Source organism: Myotis nattereri (genome assembly GCF_964212035.1).
Source record: "Myotis nattereri genome assembly, chromosome: 3".
Lineage (NCBI taxonomy): Eukaryota > Metazoa > Chordata > Mammalia > Chiroptera > Vespertilionidae > Myotis > Myotis nattereri.
The window spans coordinates 170,773,900-170,794,323 of NC_138077.1; the positions used below are offsets into that span (position 1 = coordinate 170,773,900).

Genomic DNA, 20,424 nt, shown 5'->3' on the forward strand with positions numbered 1-20,424 from the left:
CTATTGGTGCAGATGGTGGGAATGTGGGAGGATAATGATTGCAGAAAGGAGTGGAGAATTCATGGAGGAAGCAGAGAGTAAGGCTGGAAAATGTAACATTTCTTACCATTCCTTGCAGGGAGCCTGGAAGAAGGCAGAGTTGAACAGAGAAACTGAGGCTGGGGACTTAGAGAAGGAAATCTGATAGGTATGCCAAAACAAGGAGGAGAAAGAGAAGTAGGACTTGAGCGAGGGAAAAGAAAGAGTATGAGTGCAGGAACCATGGAGAATCGCTGAATGAAGGTTATTGCAGTGCCTAGCGTTTATAAGCTAATTGAGGCCTGGTGCACAAAATTTGTGCACGGAGGTTAGGGAGGGTCCCTCAGCTCGGCCTGTACCCTCTCCAATCCAGGACCCCTCAAGGGATGTCCGACTGCCAGTTTAGGCCCGATCCCACAGGCAGTCAGACATCCCTCTCGCAATCCGGGACCACTGGCTCCTAACTGCTCACCTGCCTGCCTGCCTAATCACCCATAACCCCCTCTGCCTGCTGGCCTGATGCCCTTAACTGCTCCCCTGCCAGCCTGATTGCCCCTAACCACCTCTGCCTGCCAACCCGATCTCCTCCTAACTGCTCCCCCCTGCTGGCCTGATCGCCCCTAACCACCTCTGCCACTGTGGCTTTGTCTGGAAGGACGTCCGGAAGACGTTCGGTCGAATTAGCATATTAACCTTTTATTAGTATCGATGTGTTTAAAGAACAGGGGTCAGGAAAACAATACCTAATACTTATAGTACTTCCGAGTTCACAAAAGTTTTTACATACATGGAATAATTTAGTCACAAGAATCCTGTGAAATAGGGCAGCATATTAGAAACAAATACTTATAAAACATTTTTTTACTTACCCTGTGCTACCTGAGAATGAAAACACTGGACCTCAGAGGTTAAGTGACTTTGCCATGACTACCTAGAGCTGTTATCGAAACCCAACTTCTCTGCCCCCAAATGTCTTGCTTTGCCTTCTGTATGAGCTGATTTCTATTATAAATTACCAGCCGTCTCTTCCTCCTTAAAATCTACCTAAAATCTACCTTAAATGTTTCTTTGAAAAACATTACTTCAAAAAGAGCACCCAAAACAACTCAACTAACATTATTCCTTTTTTTTCAGCCATATTGCATATATCTTTGAGTCTGTAATGAGTATTAAGGAAAAGTTTACTGTTTTGCTTGTTTTAAATGCTTTCATACATTTTGAAACTTAGCCTTAGATTTTCAAATTGTATATTATACTGTAGTGGGCTTGAAAGTATAACTAATTAATTTTTTTTCCAAAGCTCCAATTGTTATGTAAGTAATTTACTCTAAAAAAAATTTTTGTTAGTCCGACAGAGTTAAAGCAACTTTAAAAGGAAAACACAAGATTGAGCCTCACATATTGAAATTTATTTAAAGTAACAAAAAATTTAAATTTATTGTTATGAATGATATTTAGTTCTACACACAAAGTAAAACAAATAGGCTGAACTCAGTTTACCTGAAACTGGGGAGGGATGAAGTCTGCTGCTTTGATACTGGGCTTTATAAGGAGTTTCAGTTTCTCTAGTATACTGAGCCTTGGCAGCAGCATACCTAGAATAAGAAAAAGAAGAAATTATGTACCTTCCCAAATGAATTTTGGGATGCTTACATTACTTTTGAGAAAAATAAGGCAAACAAATCAAATGAAACAGACGAGTAGAGCAATGGGTTTTGAACATGGTGCCATTCTGAGTGTTGACTAATGCAACAGTAAACGGAAACTATTCCAATCTGTGTTTCCCAACAGAAGAGTAGCTAGAAAAGCAAATGAATATGGTAGAAGATTAATATCGTAACAATAATAAAACAACATCGTTTGGTATGGCAAGGTGTATTGGTTTCCTATACAAATGGGGCTCCATAATAAATGACCACAAACTTGACGGTATAAATTTATTCTCACAGTTCTGGGGGCTAACGCCTGGAATCAGGTGTTAGGGCCACGCTCCCTCTTCAAGGCGTTTGGGAAGATCCTGCCCTGTCTCTTCCTAGCTTCTGCTGGCTTCCAGTGATCCTTACTGCTCCTTGAATTGTCACTGCATCACTCCAATCTCTGTCTCTACTGAGACAGGGCCTCTTCCCTGCGTGTATCTATGCCCTCTCGTTTTCTTAGAAGGACACCAGGCATTGAATTTCAGGCCCACATCAATCCAGCATAACCTCATCTTAACCAATTATACCTGCAAACATCCTCTTTCTGAGAGAGTTTGTGTATATTGGTATTATGTTTCCCTTGAATCTCTGCAAAAATTCTCCACGAAGCCACCTGGGCTTGGAGTTGTCTTTATGTGAAGGTGTTTAAGCTAGCAATTCAATTTCCTTACGAGACATAGGATTATTCAGGTTATCTATTATGTTTTAAGTGAGCCTTGGTAGATATTGTCTTCCAAGAAATTTGTTCACTTCATATATGTGGTTGAATTTATTGGTCTGAAAAAGTCTTTATTGCACCTTCATTTCAAAGAGAGATTTTCACTGGGTATAAAATCTAGGTTAACAATTTCTTTCTTTCAAGCACTTTCAAACTGTCATCCAGCCCTGGCTGGTTTGGCTCAGTGGATAGAGTGTCGGCCTGCGGACTGAAGGGTCCCAGGTTCGATTCTGGTCAAGGGCATGTACCTTGGTTGCGGGCACATCCCCAATAGGGGGTGTGCAGGAGGCAGCTGATCGATGTTTCTCTCTCATCGATGTTTCTAACCCTCTATCCCTCTCCCTTCCTCTCTATAAAAAAACAATAAAATATATTAAAAAAATAATAAAATTGTCATCCATTATCTTCTGGCTTACGAGTTTTCTGACATGAAGTTATTGGTTGTTTTTATCTTTGTCCCATTATGTGCAGTGTGTATTTTCTTTTTACCCTTTGCTGCTTTGAAGATTTTTCACTTTATCACTAACTTGCAGTGATTTTATTGTGGCACATTATAATGGGCCTTGGTATGGTTTCTTTATATTTCGGTGTCTTGGGATCCATTGAGCATGCTCTCTGAGTTTATAGCTTTTATCAAATTTGGAAAATATTCAACCATAATTATTTCTTCACATTTTTTTTCTGTCACTTCTTTTCTGAGACATCAGGTACAAGTAACTTACACAACTTGATTTTGTCACACAGCTCACTGAGGCTCTTTTCCCCCCTCCAGGCTTACTTGTAAGAGTTTATACTGCTACCCTTTCAAGTTCATGGGCCATTTTTTCTACAGTGGCTAATTTGCTGTTCTTTCCATACAGTGTGTATTTAAAACATTTACTCATTTATTTTATCTCTAGATGGACTTTTGCATATCTTCCATTTATCTTCATTATATTTATGATTTTCTTTATATTTTTTGAATATACATTACAAGATGCTTAATAGCTGCTTTAAGGTCCATATCTATAAATTCCATCATCTCTATCATTTTTGGATCTATTTAAGTGATAGAGATTTCTTTTCATTATGGGTTATATTTTCCTGCTTATTTAATATTACTGGTGATTTTGAATAGAATGAAGGATATCGTAAATCTTATTTTGGGGGCACTCAATTTTGTTATAGTCCTTTAAATATGGTTGCCCATTATTTCAGTTTTTGTTCTATTGAACAAGATGCAACTAATACCTTGCAAATCAGTTAGGTATCTTCAAGCCTCATGTTTGAACTCACTAGACCAGCTTTTATTTGGGGGATAACACAGCCTCACTATTAAGGCTGGACCCTTCTGAAGTCTCTATCCAATGTCCCTTGAATTAATTAAGAGGTCTTGCCACTCTATCTAGCAGGAAGACAAACTATTTCTAGCCCTCTGTGAGCCTTGTGTGTGTACTAAATCAATCAATCAATCAATCATTAGAAAATTCTTTTCCTCAGAACAAACATGACTTTAGAAAATAGCATAACTTGACTTTATTTTCAAAAAACTTGAAGACTAATATTTCCTTTTTCATTCACACATTTGTCTTCCTAATTAAAAACAAAAGTGTTGGCTCAGCCAACATGGCTCAATGGTTGAGCATCAACCCATGAACCAGGAGGTCAGGATTCCCTGTCGGGGCATGTGCCTGGATTGCAGGTGGGTTGTGTGCTCCATCCCCAGTGGGGAGCATGTAGGAAGGAGGCAGCCCATCAATGATTCTCATCATTGATGTTTGTCTCTCTCTCCCATTCCCAAGTCAATAAAAATATATTAGAAAACAATAACAAAGCAAAACAAAAAAAGTGCTGAGGATTTCTAAAGAAATGCAAATTAAACGCTTATAAAGGAAAATGCCATATATAAAGTTAAAAAATAAAACAAAAAACCCTAACGCGTGTATTCATTTTAAATGTTCAGTACCTTTGGTAGCAATGTAAAGGACCACACATTTGAAAATATAGCTTTATGTACATTACAAGAGCCATAAAACTTACTGTTTCCTAAAGTCTAGTAATCTGACTTTTTTAATACGTACTAAGGCAGCGGTTCTCAACCTGTGGGTCGAGACCCCTTTGGCGGTCGAACGACCCTTTCACAGAGGCCGCCTAAGACCATCCTGCATATCAGATATTTACATTACGATTCATAACAGTAGCAGAATTACAGTTATGAAGTAGCAACGAAAATAATTTTATGGTTGGGTCACACCATGAGGAACTGTTTTAAAGGGCCAGAAGGTTGAGAACCACTGTTCAGGGAACTTCTTGGCTTCCTTGTGGTTCAGGTGGCCCACAGTCTAATACACCTCTGGGCAACCAGAGCAGTCCTCCCTCGCTCTGCTCACACCAAGGCCTAAGCCAATCCATGCATGGTATTTCTGTTGCCAGGATGGGGAGAGTGTGAGTGGGGTGGGCTGTTGAGAGGGAAGGCATGAAAGAGAGTGAGAGAAAGAGACAGGGAAACCCCTCAAAAGAGTGTTCTATGTGGGAGCACTATTACAGGAGCAATTTTCTTTTTAAAAAAGTCCAATATATGTTTTTGACTTGGTATCAAAACCCCTTTTTGAGGAGAGATGAAGGGGAGAGCAGCCGTAAGCCCCGGTATTTATAGCATAGGACGCTCCACCAGATTCTGGGCTACAACCAGAAAGCTATGGCAAAGTCTTGGGGCTACATTCAGAGAGAAAAATTGATGAAATGAATTATATCCATAGAAGGGAACAATAAAGAATATGGAACTCATTTTAAAAAGCAGTTGAAAGAACTGGGTGTGTGTGATACTGTGACTTCTAATAATACATTTGGTCTTTGTCCCTGTTTCTGGCACAGAGCCCCCAACCCCCTTGGAATTACCTCAGTGATGACAGCAACAATGGTGTCTCTTGTTATGAGGTTAATGAGGTGACTTTTGGACCCCACCCAAGGACGGGGGGCTGGTTACCAGTAGGAGCCAACCATGTGGTTTTGGGGTTGGAACTTTCAGTTTCACCCCTGATGGCCAATAGCTTAGTCAATCATGACTACATAATGAAACGGCCATAAAAATCCCAATAAGGACAGCTCATAGGTTCTTTTTCTTTCTTTCTTTTTCTTTTTCTTTCTTTCTTTCTTTCTTTTTTTTTTTTTTTGAGAGAGAGAGAGAGAGAGAGCGAGCAAGCTTCCACATTAGGGAACTAAAATGCTCTCACATGCCCTGGGCTGGGCCCCATGCCCACAGGGACAGAAGCTTCTCTTTGGGGACCTTTCCCTATGTATCTCTTCATTTGGCTATTGATTCATAAACTTGTAATAAAGGCTTCCTGGAAAATACAGACATGGAAAAAATACAAAGAATACTCAGATCAACATCGTTTTTTTATAGGGTTATATAATTATACTAGAGGCCCAGTGCACAAAAATTTGTGCACTCAGGTGGGTCCCTCAGCCAGGCCTGTGCCCTCTCGCAGTCTGGGGCCCCTGGGGGGCCCTTCCCCTGGCTGCTGGCACCAGTTTCCCTCTGGCGCCCGGAACCCAGGCCTTCACTCTTTGCCGAGAGGGGACCGGGCCCAGGGGGTGTGGCAGAGGCTGGTGTGGCGGGCTTCCCTCTTTGCTCTTCGCTCGCCACACTGGCCTTCGCTTGCTGCTCCTGCCCAGGGCCAGCCGGCTTCGCTCCATCGCTTGGCACCTACATATGCAAATTAACCGCCATCTTTCTTGGCAGTTAATTTGCATATTGCCCTGATTAGCCAATGGGAAGCATAGCAAAGGTACGGTCAATTACCCTTTTTGTCTTTTATTAGATAGGATATTTAATGCATATAATTATATAGCCTTTGTAATAAATCCGTAATCTAGTGAGGCAAAAGGTTTTTGTGTTCTAGCAGATTAAGCAAACCTGAGGGAGGGGTTCATGGGAACTTATAAATTACAGTGCGTCAGTCTCAAGTACAGGTAACAACTGGGTTTGCAAACTGGCATGTGAAGTGGACGGTGGTCCGTGGGACTGAGCCCCTGACCTGTGGAGTGTGATGCTCTCTCTGGGCAGACAGCGCCGGAACTGAGCTGAAGTCTCCGACACTGTGCTGGCGTCTGAGAATTGCTGGTTGGTGTAGGGAAGCCTCCAGGCATGCCTTAGAATCGGGTGGAGAAGCCCTTTTTACGTGTCTTTATTCAGGAAAAGAGAAAACTTGAGGGGAGGTGGGAAAGACAGGCTAGCTGTTTCTGAGGCGTGAGCGATTCCACACGACAGCAGAGCCTCATTTGTGCTGCTCCCAAGGACAAGCGGCGATGCCTTCTTTTCTGCCGTAACTGTGTCCCTGAGCCATGTCGTCTACCTACAGCCAAAAGCACCCCTGGGTTTCCAGTGTCTGCGCTGATATCAGCTGGCCTAACAGAAAAATGCACGGGTTGTAGCACCTGACAGGCCACTGAGTGTGTAACCTTAGGGCATTTTTAAAAACTCCTTCTGTACTCCTTTTTTTATAAAATGGAAATACTTTCTTATTTTCTGGATGTTTCTTTCAGACAAATGTAAAAATACAAAGTAGGTGCTCAGTAAAAATCTGTTATATATATATATGAAATCTGGATGGTTGAATATCATAAGATGTTACATTTAAGCTAAAAGGAGGATGCGAGCTATTTGAATGCTTTTTAAAGTACTGAACTCATTTTGTCTAAAAACATCCAAGCACAAACTAAGCAGTTGCTTGGAAGAAATTATTTTTACAAAGAGATTCCCCCCCCCCACACACACCCCGCCCGTTTATTTATATTTTTTCCATGTCTACTAGTATATTTTCAAAGGACCATTTCCTAGGCTCATTTTAATGTCAATTTTCTTTTTAACCACAAGATGGCAGTCAAGGTTTGGGAAATAAAAAAAGCTAGCATTCCTCCTTAAAATGCATTAAATATATAATTATATAACCCTATAAAAAACAATGTTTAACCTGAAAGAATAGCACAAACACCCACTAAATTAATGTACCCAGCATAAATGTTTTCTATATAATTGGAGAAAAGAGAATCAAACATAGTTATGCTAAAGCAAGACCATATTCTTCTGTGAGTTAAAACACATACAGAATCACATACTGCAGGAACTTAGAAATAATGCATATTACATTCTTATTAAAAAATAGTAAAATTAGCCGAAACCGGTTTGGCTCAGTGGATAGAGCGTCGGCCTGCGGACTGAAGGGTCCCAGGTTCGATTCCGGTCAAGGGCATGTACTTGGGTTGCGGGCACATCCCCAATAGGAGATGTGCAGGAGGCGGCTGATCGATGTTTCTCTCTCATCGATGTTTCTAACTCTATCTCTCTCCCTTCCTCTCTGTAAAAAATCAATAAAATATATTTTTTTAAAAAAATAGTAAAATTAAATCCAGAGTATATTCTATAAATATAAGAAAGTTTTATGCTGGTGTTTGTTATAGCACATGTTAATTTTTTATATATAGGAGAAAGGAAGTAACATTGTTTAATAATAGATGTTGAGATTGACTCCAAACAAAACAAAACAAAACAAAAACCCCACAAAACTTTTTATAGGAGATAGACTTAATTTGTGCTTTCAATTGGGTAGGCAATATTTTTACAGTTACCTGAAAATTTTAAGCTTTTATGTAAGCACATATTAATAGGCAGATTGGAAATCATTTAGTTTTCATTTATAAACACAATATGTGCTTATCAATAAGTTCAGGCAAGCTGGTTAGTCTCTTTGTGCCTCATGTTTCCCTCATTAGTAAACTACATATAATTACTAGCTGCCTCTGCTTTTCCAGAAAGGGAGGCGAAGACCCTTGTCTTAAAGCTGTGACCTATAACAAGGAAAGTGCTTTGACCTGGAGTGTAGGTTGACTAGTTGGCTTTGAAGAAGGCTGATGGATATGCCTGGGAGTTACACTTAGAGATGTGTGTGTACACTTAGAGGTCCGCTCCACAACAGCATGGCCAGTATTATGTTAGGAAACAAAGAGAGAATGCCTGGCACACAGTAGGTGCTTTGCCATGTTAGTTCCCATACTTTCTATGGATAGACAAGAGCAATACCCCTTTCTAAAGCTATATAGAATGTAAAACTTATCCAGAATTGATAACTTTCTGCCTGAAAAATCTTAGACTACTTGCATAGATCTTTCCATTACCACATAAGCAATCATTAACTATAGATCATGACATAAAAATAGTTTTATCTATAATAATAAAAGCATAACATGCTAATTAGACTGGGCAGCAGAATGACCTTCTGAACATCATTCTGGACATCCTTCTGGGTGAAAATGGGGTGGCAGGGGCTGATGCAGAGGCAGTTAGGGGCGATCAGGCAGGCAGGTGAGTGGCTAGGGGGGATCAGGCAGGCAGGTGAGTGGTTAGGAGCCAGCAGACCCAGATTGTGAGAGGGATGTCTGACTGCTGGTTTAGGCCCACGGAATTGAGCTTAAACCAGCAGTTGGACATCCCCCGAGGGGTCCCAGATTGTGAGAGGGTGCAGGCCTGGCTGAGGGACCCACCCCCCCTCCCCTATGCATGAATTTCATGCACTGTGCCTCTAGTATGTGCATAAGTAAGAAAATTTAAAAAAATAGCTTGCACTGCTTTCTGATTTTCTATCTTTCAGTCTTTCTACAGAGAAGATATATGCAAACTACTGATTAGATTCTAGACTCATATTTTTCCCATGTCTTGGTTGAAATAAAGCATTTGTACAAATAGCCAAAAGGCAGGCAACACAATGGGAAAGAAAAAAAAAGCCTTAGAAATGAACACCAAACCAAATGATCAATTCATAATTATTTATGAGGTGCTTATAATGACAATGGGTACCTAGTAATACTAACTAAAAACATGGGTGAGACTTAAGAATTTGTGTAAAATATTTATGACAGTCATTTATATTTCCAGTTTTCAATCATTGTTCTAGGACTACATCCTTAGAATTCCCTAAGTAGAACCATCATCTCTACATCAGAATGGGCCTTAATAGAAGTCAGTACCTACATTTTATTTCTCTGAAAATTAACTGTCCTCATATTTAATCCTATTAAGTGGGAAAACAAGGTACACGTTAAGTGTGCATCATGCTACAAACACTACCTGAGTGCCTGCTGGTGGGACAGGTACTGTGCTGAGCTACCAGAATGGCCCTGCCTTGGTCACTCTTCATGAAGAGATGAAGTCCCACGCCACGGGGGCTGAAAGAGCTAGCGAGAGAGTGGCGTGGAAGGAGAGGATGGCAGGGACCCGCTCACAAAGAGACTACGTAGCTGTATCTTCACGCCCTCCTTGTGAAATACTTTGCCAGGCAGAAGAGAGGGTAGAGTTGTAGTGGAAAAGGGGAGGAAAAAAATGTGCATATAATGGGACTAAAATAAATGTAGTCATGCTAGGTATTACTTTCCTAACTTGAGAAAAATTTTAAAATTTTTACATGTTTCTGACAAGACTATTTTTATTTGAAAAGTTGGTGGTCATGGGCTTTTATCTCTCCCCGGCCCCAAGGGACTAATATTTATTGAATGTCCATATGTCAACAGGTATATAATTTTATATATATACGATCTCATTCAAGAGATCAAATGCAAGACAACTTTGCAACCGAGGTCATGTTATCTATATTTAATAGGCAAGGAAACCAACTCACTGTGGGTAAGACTTTCTTCAAGATCTGTCTGACTCTAAAGCGCATGTCCTTTCCCCATGCTGCCTCCAAAGATTTTCCATCGGAAACTTGAACTAGAGCCACAGTAGGAAGAGCATGAATAATAGAGAACCTCAGGGGGAGCTTACTATGTTCCAGATACAATTTGAAGCATCGTACATGTATTAACTTACGTAGTGTCCTCACAGCCTCAAAGGGGTGTAGGTACAGTAATGACTGTCCTTTAACAGAGAATGAAGCTGAGGTACAAAGAATTCAGATAACTTGCCCAAGGTCACAGAGCGGATAACTGGCAGAGCCAGGATCCAATACAGGCAGTCTGGCTCCAGCGCCCCTGCACTTAAGCGTTCCACATTCCACGTTTTCACTCAGACCAATCCTGACTCTAGACCACCGGCAAGGACCCTACTGGGCAAGATATCCCAGGCAGAAGGCACAAAGAGGTGAAAAGATCTTATGTCCCCAGTAATACAAAAGAGTTTAGTGTGGCTGAAGAATTGGACCTTGATTGATGAGGGGATGGGAGGACAGTAGGAGGAGGTATATGAAGCAGGAAAGATAAGTCTCTCTGTTTCTAATGCTATGCAGTTGAAAGATTCTCAATTTGCATTTCCTGTTTTGTTTTTAATAGGAAATTTCAGTGTAAGAAAAGCATTTTCAAACATAAAAACAGAAAGATGCATATGTGATATAGCATGGACATGTAGACCAATCGCTCACTTGCATAGATCCCCAAATATTTTCTACTTGTCTCTATGAATTGACCACTTCATTGTACCTCATATATTTTGATGAATATGAGACTTTTAATAATTATCTGAAAAAAAGTCGATTCCACCATACTTTAGATTTTTGCATACTCAAATATTTATGGCACAATAAAATTATACAGATAAATGTACTATCTTTTAAAAACTTTATTTAGTGTGGGTTTTTTTTTTTTTAGCTAATCAATTCCAATATAGAAAAGAAGCAAATATTATGATATAAATATATTCTCATCAACCACCAGAAGGCATAAGGTGTGAGAGTTTCATTCTGACAAGGTCACCACGCACATGATAATTTGACCTATAACTTCAAAATAATGTATTTGGAAAAATGTTCTAGCACTCAAACAGCTTGCAATTATTTCAGCCATATGTAGAAGTGGATGGATAAGTTGAAAATGACATGGTCCTACTTTTTCTAAATTTGGGGGTTTTGTGGGATGCTGGCATTACATAATGAATATATGATCAAACAAATAAAACAAAGCAGTTCTCTTAAAGGAAATAAAAAAGGAAGTCACGTCAAAGCAAAATTAACTTTATGTTCTGAGTATGTTTCTTTAACTCTTAAATGAAACTTAAAACATGACTTCAAGAAAAAACACACACCATGCGTGCTTTTCAAATTCTGTTTAATAAAACTTCTCTACTACCTATAATTTATTCTGAAAACAGAAAGGCATCTAATGGAAGAGCTTTCCTCCACTTTGGCTTTAAGAGGAGCTGTTGCCAGAGTCAACTGGAAAAAGAATATCCTACTGAAAACCCAATCTGAAGTCTGATGCTAAAGGGCAGGAAAGTATATTTTAAGAGCCTTGATTCCTACACAAATCCAAAATGCAGCACATTATGTTTACTGATCCTGTATTTCCATCTGGAAAAGAGGTCACAGGCTAACAAGTCAAAGATCTAAAAAAATGAGGTAAATGAGGTTAATGCAAAAAAATAGGGGGGGGGGATATTTAATTCCCCTAGTTTTGTGGTAGCACACTCAGTACTTTGAAATAAGCCCACCGGGATAAATGACTACTACAACCCAACCCACACCACAGAGCGGAGATGAAGTCTTCGCTCTTGCATCAGGAAGCAGAAAAACTGCCTTTGGAAGTCAAGAGCCTAAGATGAGACGGAGATCCCTTCCTTAAAGCTGCCTAAGAGTCTGATTTCTGAAGATACAATCATACTTTATTTCTGTACTTTACGACATACTTTCTCATTAGATGTAATATATTTGGTTCCTGAGTGAGAAATCTGTGGGAGAGGAAAAATATTAGGAGCTCTGAGAAGGATGAAAAGCTATTTGATGATATATAAACAAGTTAAGGTTTTTTATTTTCCTATTCCTATTTCTATCTCTGGTCCTTTATCCATTTTTGGCAACCAATAGGTAGCAAAGATGATTCCCACCTGGATTCATATAAAAGGGGGAAAAAATAATACTTCTTATTTTTATTATGTTTAGAAAAAAAGTGTAAGTTCTTTCCAAAGGGTTTCTTTCTGATGGTTCAGTTAGATAGTAGAAAGTGGAATAGTCAATATTTTTCAAGTTAATAGGATAATATATTCCAGACACTTAAGATTACTTACTTTAAATTCCATTCTTTCTGATGTTTTTGCTCCATTTTCTTCCACTTATGATACTGTCCAATGAAACCTGGATTCTCGAGCACTGAAATTAGAGTATAAAAAAGAAGCTATCTATGCATTCTTTAATGAGAGTTCAAAGTTTAAAATAATCCACTTCTCATTAAGTTGATATGTGGCAATGATGTACACTGTATACTGCAAATCATGTGATAATGCTCAGACACTTTCCGTATTTTTTCCTTTTATTTGAACTTGGTAATATTGGATATTGTTTGATATAAGTAGATTGTGACTTAAAAACTTTTCATTATCGTGACATTTCTTTATGTATCATTTATAGTGAAGAAAGTGTTAAAATAACTCATATAGAAACTATAGACACCATAGTTTAACAAAATTCTAACTGAGCACTTCAAGTAGCAAAGTAAAATCCTGGCATTCAAAGTGACATTAGAGATCTTGATCTTTCCCAAAGAATCTGCAACAGATGACCATCCAGCCTGTAAATAAATCCTTTGCTAACCACAAAAAAACTTTCCTCTTTGTGCCTTTCCATTGATAGACAGACAGAAAGTCACCGTGTCCTTCCATAATCTGAGTGCTGAGTTTCCACTGGTCCAGTTCTGACCTCTGGAGCTGTCATGAGTAAGTTCATTCCTCCCCCGGGGGAGAGAGCCCTTCTAATATTTGGAGATAGCTCTCAGTTCCACCAACTATTTCTAAGACATGATTTTCCAGCGACCCAACCATCCTCACCATCCTGGCAATGACATTTGTTAATGTCCTTATTAAAGTTTGCATCCAGAACCAGCCAAAGATCTTAGTTTCATTTGAATAGCAAAGATGCAAGTGACTTACTGCTTCCCTCGATCTGTGTGCTACATCTTGGATCTGCATTAGTATTTTGTGGAAATCACATCACACCACTCGCTCATATCTTTGTGGTAAATTACAAAACCCATGCCTTCAAATTCACATATAGTTTATTGACATCTATTATGCTTAAGGCACTGGTAGATTTTACATAAAATATGATTCGATCCAGATAAAATACACATGTATACCATATCTATTTGTCTGTCTGTCTGTCTGTCATCTCTTTGTTTCTTTTAATTGTCCCAGGTTTACAGTCGTGAATTATTTAACCAACTAGATGTTTCCACCAATCTTGCCAGTATCTGAGACTTAGTTTTTACCAATGATTGATTATCCCCTTCTTGCCTGATGAAATTTGTCACTGATAAAAACATTTAAACTGAGTAATTTTCTTTTATTAATATTACATGATTTTCACTAGCAATGTTCCTATCTATATTTTAATTTCTTTTCTTGTGCCCTAGCTGGTTTGGCTCAGTGGATAAAGTGTCGGCTTTCAGACTGCAGGGTCCTAGGTTCGAGTCTGGTCAAGGGCACATGGCAGGGTTGCGGGCTCGATCCCCAGTAGGGTGTGTGCAGGAAGCAGCTGATCAATGATTCTCGTCTTTCATGTTTCTCTCTCTCTCTCTCTCTCTCTCTCTCTCTCTCTCTCTCTCTCTCTCCCTCTCTCTGAAAGCAATAAAAATATTTAAAAATTATTTTCTTTCTTCAAACATATACCAGTTACATACATACTCTTAGAGGTTTTATTAATATTATTTCTATTGGTATTTGGATATATACTCCTCTCTTTTATTAAAGAAGGAAATCTGAGCTTCCAAGAATTCTTAGTGAGGTCTCATTGTTCCCTTAAAATTATTATCATAACTAATGTTAATAGAGTTCTTACTAAATACTGGGCACTTGTAAAGTATGAATGCCGTGGTTACCACTATAATACCCACTTTACAGATGAACAAACAAAAGATTGACTAAAATCTTCTCATTGTGACTATATATTACTTAGACAAAATTTAAAATTTGAATCAAGAATAATTTATATATTTCCTTAATTTTTTGAAATTGCTTTTCCTACATTTTCTATTTGAATATGTACAGCAGTCTCTTTCTTATATATTATGGTGTGATCATCTTTCCTGACTATTCCCATTAATTTGACATCATTGACTTATTTTATTCATTGTTTTCTCTGCTATCTGAGAGATTTTTTTTTAAAAAGTCACAGTATTTGTACAAACGTTTAATATGCCTATTTTATCCCTATAATTTTTTTCACTTATCTGTCTCTGACCGCCTGCCTGTAAACTCCTCAAAAAGCTTACCATAATACTTATCTTCTTGTCTCCAACACACAGTCCATTGCCTAGAGATAGAAGATGTTCAATAAATCCTGTTGATTGGAGGAAAATAATGGAGGAATGAGGACAGGAGGAAGAGAGAGAGAGCACAGGAGAGAGAGCAGAAGAAAGGACCAGTAAAATTCTCTCAGAAGTCCTTGAAGTAGAAATTCCCCCATTATTACCGTATCTTGGCCTTTGTGGTTTGTGATAGAAAATCAACTTCTACCGACTCCATAATATTTCTTCCTTCCCTCCCAAGGATTACCAGGTATTGTTCCTACTCTGTTTTTGCCATGACACACCTCTTTTCCAACATCTGTATAGGCTGATCTTTAAAAAATTTTTTTTCTACTACTGGGACTGCCAATGTCCAAAGAAATATAATAGCACCAACTTGCCTTAGCAGGTTTTATTTTCACACATATTATCTCACAGCAACTTGAAATAAAAGTGGGATTTTTTTGACAATGAATAGAAATGGGAAAAAAAAGTGAGTACAAAGCATTAAATGACTGACCTAAATTCACGTTACTATATGTGGCAAACCTGTACAGGACTAAGGAGTCTCAAACTTCTGGCATCATGCTCTTCCGGCTAGAGCCTTGCCAACCTTGGTTGCACATTGTAATTACCTGGAGAGCTTTAAAAACTACTGCTGCCTGGTCTTGCTCTGAGAGCTCTTGATGTAATTGGTCTGGGGGTGTGCCCTTTACATGGGAATTTTTGCAAGCTCCTCTGGGTTCTAATGAGCAGTCAAGGCTTAGAACCAGGCATGAGGACTAGACGATACTGCCTCTCAAGACTAAATGCAGTTCAGAGACACTTGCCCTTGTTTCTGGCTCAAAGACTCAAAGAATGAAAGTCTCCTAGGGTGAAAGCAAGCATCCCCAGGATGCTTCAGGCTGTTTGGTCTGTCTTGATGACAGCAAACATCAGGAAGCCCCCGCTCAATATTACAGGGTACACTGGTCTGAAGGAATTCTTTTCCTCGAACATAAACATTTCCTTATGGGGATCATATTCTGTCGTTAAGGTGCTGTTGCCCACAACCAGATGTAGTGGTTTGTTCTCTGCCAAGCTTTTAATTTGCCATTCTGTAGTGATGGACAGAGAACGGTGGATCATTCATACATTTTCCCATATGATTGCCTATGATTATGAGCTAATAATTACAATTATTAAAACACGTACTGCATATTCTTCAGAGTTTGAATTTAAACCTCAGGCCATATGGAATGGAACCCCTTAAGCCTATATAGTATTATTAACTAATGTAACCCCAATAAATTCAACTAAAAATAAATCTCTGGCTATAAAGAAATAAACACTTTATATCATATTATAAAGGCAGTAGAGTATGACAAGAAGCAATAACTGTGGAGTCAGAGGATCTGGTTCAAGTCCTTGGGCCACAGCCTATTTGTACTAATTAATAACAACCACACTTATTGAACACTCATGTGCTAGGTGCAGCCGTAAGCGCTTCAACCCATGAGGTGTTGCTGTAGTCATTCTTATCTTACAGACAAAGGAACTGGGACGCAGAGAGGTTAAGAAATGTACCCCAATGCCACACAGCCAGTAAGTGGCAGAGCAATCTGGCTCCAGAATTCACACTCTTTACCAATATATGCTACTCCCTCTTACATGTGTGACCTTAGGTAAGTTACTTAGCTTGCCTTGGTCTTGGTTTTCTCACTTGTAAAACAGAGTTATAGTAATAATGCCTAGCTCACTGGGTTGACATACCACTGCGCATGACACGTGTTAGATGGTTAATAAATATTTGTTGATAAACAAATAAAAGAATAACACTGGGGTGATTAAAAAACATAATACAGAGTACACTCTGGAAACCATGCTAGACAAGAATAAACGTACTATCATTATGGCACACATGACTACTGATAGGTTTGTGGCACAAAGAAGTGGAGAAGAGTTATTACCCCAAATCAAAATATAACCACGCATCACTATTTGTAAAATAAAAAGCTTTTAAAAATATGCACAAGAGCTTAATAATATCTCCAGTGATAAGAATGTAACTGCAGAAAATGAAGTTATTGGAAGTTTCCCTTTTATTTCTGAGTAGTTGAGGATGCATTCTATAATCTAAAAGCTTCGTCTTTATTATTGCCAGGAAATTAGGCTGATAAAAAAAGCAGTATTGGATCTCATCCAGCTGAATTATCCAAAGACAAAATGACCAGCAGCAGATGTAATATTTACATTTATTTTTTAAAAATTGCTGAAACCGGTTTGGCTCAGTGGATAGAGCGTCGGCCTGCGGACTGAAGGGTCCCAGGTTCGATTCCGGTCAGGGGCATGTACCTGGGTTGCGGGCACATCCCCAGTGGGGGGTGTGCAGGAGGCGGCTGATTGATGTTTCTCTCTCATCGATGTTTCTGACTCTCTATCCCTCTCCTTTCCTCTCTGTAAAAAATCAATAAAATATATTTAAAAAAAAATTAAGTGCTGGTTATTATTAAAAGAAAGCTCTTGAAATATTCTTATAACAAGTCCCTGGAGGAAGAAGAGTCAGGGTGATGAAGAAATATGGCAGCAAGGGCTGGAATCAAAGTCTCAGAAATTCTTCTGGGCTAGAGGTAACCATTACCAGCTATTGCCTTCGCAAAGAGGGTGAATGACTTGCTAGGTTAGTGGCCCAGAAAGAAGAACCACGTTAAAAACGTTGTATCGGACTCTTTTGAAGGGGAACTGCAGTCAGTGGCATTTCATTATCCTTCCATTTTAAATTGTTCTTTAGTGCAACACAATAATTTCCAAATTTTGTTCAGTGTTGGCATGTGCTTCATTTTTTCCCTCCTAGCAGTTTGGAGTCTCCAAATGCCTCCCTATCTTTACATGTTATCCCATAAAAAGCCATTCTCTACCAATCGGTTTGGTTTTTGGTTGAAGGAGTTGGACGGTGAGTCATTCCCTGAATGTGCCAATTGCCTCTTGACAGGGTTTGATAAGGGTTTCTGCTTCCTGGAAGGCACCTGAGCTCCTCAGTGCCTCACACATAGTAGGCACTCAAGATATGTTTGCTGAATTGACTGAACAGCAACCAACCACTAACTTCTGAAATGAAGTAAACATTCACATACCCTGGTATCAAAAATGATAAAATTCTTTATGTGGATGGAGTTACTAAAGACAGTCTCTACCTCTACCTCTACCTCTACCTCTACCTCTACCTCTACCTCTACCTCTATCTATCATCTATCTATCTATCTATCTATCTATCTATCTATCTATCTATGTTTTTACTGATGAGAGAGAGAGAGAGAGAGAGAGAGAGAGAGAGAAGGAGAGAGAGAGAGGAACATTGACGTGAGAGCAACAGCTTATGGTCAACCTGGGCAAGTGGTGCCCTGACTGGGAATTGAACCAGTGACCTTTTGGTGCACGGGACAATGCTCAACCAACTGAGCCAGCCATCCAGAGTAAGACTGTGTCTCTTCAAGCACCTTAAGTTATGTGTTTTAACCATTAATCCATAAGTGAGTAAGGAAGGTTAATATTTATTCACGAAATAATTAATAACCAACATCCTGAAAGATCCAACTTACTTTTTTATATATGTAAGCTGAGTGCTACTTTTTGGCTATAATTTGTGCCTTAAAACTGGACATTTTTGTCTGTGCAATATTTTGTTCTATTGAAACCAATTATGAGACCATTACAATGATGAGGTGAAATTTGATGAGACCACAAATTAAGGCAGTGGTTGTGGATGGGGTGGTGTGAAGTGGAGGGAAAACATTCATGATGTTGTAGGAGATAAAAGCAACAAGACTTAATGAGGGAGATAAAGAGGCCTAGGAAACTTCTGTAATTCTGGTTCAGGCAAGTAAATGTAAGAATGGTGATCTACACTAATCTAGAGAGGTATGAAGGATAAGGTTTTAGGTAATGACATCCTAAGTATGAGATGTCCATGCTCAGTTGTAAACATGCTTGCAGAATCCAGGAGAGGACCTGGCTAGTGATGAGGCTTTAGGGATTACTGGAAGGTAGGCTAATGAAGACCAGAGTGGTAGATGAGGTCTCTTAGAGAAAGTGGGTAGAGAGGGCTGAATAACAAAGTTTTTTCTAAGGAAAGAGGCAGAGGATCGCTAAGAGAAGAGGAAAACATGGATGTCATCTCTCTCTCTCTCTCTCTCTCTACCTCTCTCTCTCTCTACCTCTCTCTCTCTCTCTCTCTCTCTCTCTTTCTCTCTCTCTCTCTCTCTCTCTCTCTCTCTATATATATATATATATATATATATATATATATATATATATATATATAGTGTTATCTAATACAAGGACAGCTTAGCTGATGCGAGCACAAGATAAAGACTGAAAAATAATTACTGAATTACTGAATCTGGGAATTGGGAAGTCACTGGCAATTTCAGAATGCACCATTCAGCAGAATAACTGAAGCAAAACCATATTTCAGTAAGTGTGTATCGACTGGATAACCTACTTGGACCCAAATAATGAAATAGTACTCTAAAGATTTGATTAAATGGGACTCCAAAGTTGTCCAGCTCTCCCCTGTCTTTTTAATTCCTAATGTCTGATGGCCTTAGATTGATATAATTGAAAGCCCTAGTTTTATATGGGTGTGTTTTTGTGTGTGTATATGTGTGTGTGTCTTTCTACTTAATATGTTCTCTGGCTTTGAAGATTAATAGTGTTTAGAATCAGAAAGGTTCCATCTGCTGTGAAGGCTTTTTTCTGGGGTGAGGGGAGTAAATTAAACCTCTTAAGATAGAGACTGTCACCTTTTATTCCTCCAATTGCCTATCTTTCCTTCTGGTTTTTAATCAGATGCCAGTCCAAGGTGCTAAACAAAAGAGGAACGAAATTAAGTTGATTCGTATGTAGAACAAACCGAGAAGTTTATCACCTTCAAATTGCAAATATATGTCGGCGAGTCTTTAAGAGCGAGACACGCTGAGAATGATTATTAGATGAACATGACCCACCAGGACCGGGGATGGGGGGAGACCGGCTTACGTGGGGTTCTGAAACTCTCCGCAGCCTTGGACGTAGCTAGGTCAGACCAGGTCTTGTGGTAATCGTCAAATGAGACTCTGATTGCTCTGAGAACATAAATTAAAGTCAGACAGTGAGTAGTCTGCAAGTTTGCTTTTTAATATTATTTTATCAGAGTGGACTGCTTCAGATAACAGTATCTTGTCACAAGACATTAAACTGATTCGCAGTTTTTAACAAACCCGACGTATTAATTCCTCCACTGATACACACAAATCACAAAGATGAAAACCCATCCAAATCGTTTTTCAATAATAGATATAAGTGTGCGCCCATGTGTGTGGTATATAAACAACAACAGCAGGTATAAGTTATCTGCCTTCCATGGCTAACTGAACAAGAACTGCAAGGAAAGGCTCATACTTGTACATTTTCTTCCTTCAATAGATAACTGTCTTACATTACTATGCCGAATGTTAGTCAAGTCACCTTTATTTCTCCTTTATTATGAGGAGAAATGAAACACCAGCATTGAGATTAGTTTAATTTTGACACAGAATTCGGCCATTATCAAAGCAGAACCTGCAACTCTTTCCTGGGATTCCTGCCTGCGGGTTTACTTCCCCGGGCTAATGTTCCTCTGTCCTAACTGGAAAGCAACAGTTGCTGTAAAGTATTAAACAGGAACTGTGAAATGGTTTCTTAAATAACTGCCTTTCCAATTTTTTTCCTACAGATTTCTTGAGGGCAGAGATT

At 39.1% G+C, this 20,424-nt stretch overlaps 1 protein-coding gene across 1 annotated transcript in view; it reads right to left on the reverse strand.

Annotated features, from left to right (window-relative positions):
* Nucleotides 1-20,424, reverse strand: part of UBE2U (ubiquitin conjugating enzyme E2 U) — a 58,583-nt gene that overhangs the window by 8,470 nt on the left and 29,689 nt on the right. The window contains exons 6-8 of the mRNA XM_081088101.1: nt 19,690-19,775; nt 12,461-12,542; nt 1,519-1,613 (exon numbers count right to left, since the gene is read on the reverse strand). Coding sequence (XP_080944227.1) covers nt 1,519-1,613; nt 12,461-12,542; nt 19,690-19,775 — 263 coding nt within the window. The remainder of the gene's footprint in view (nt 1-1,518; nt 1,614-12,460; nt 12,543-19,689; nt 19,776-20,424) is intronic.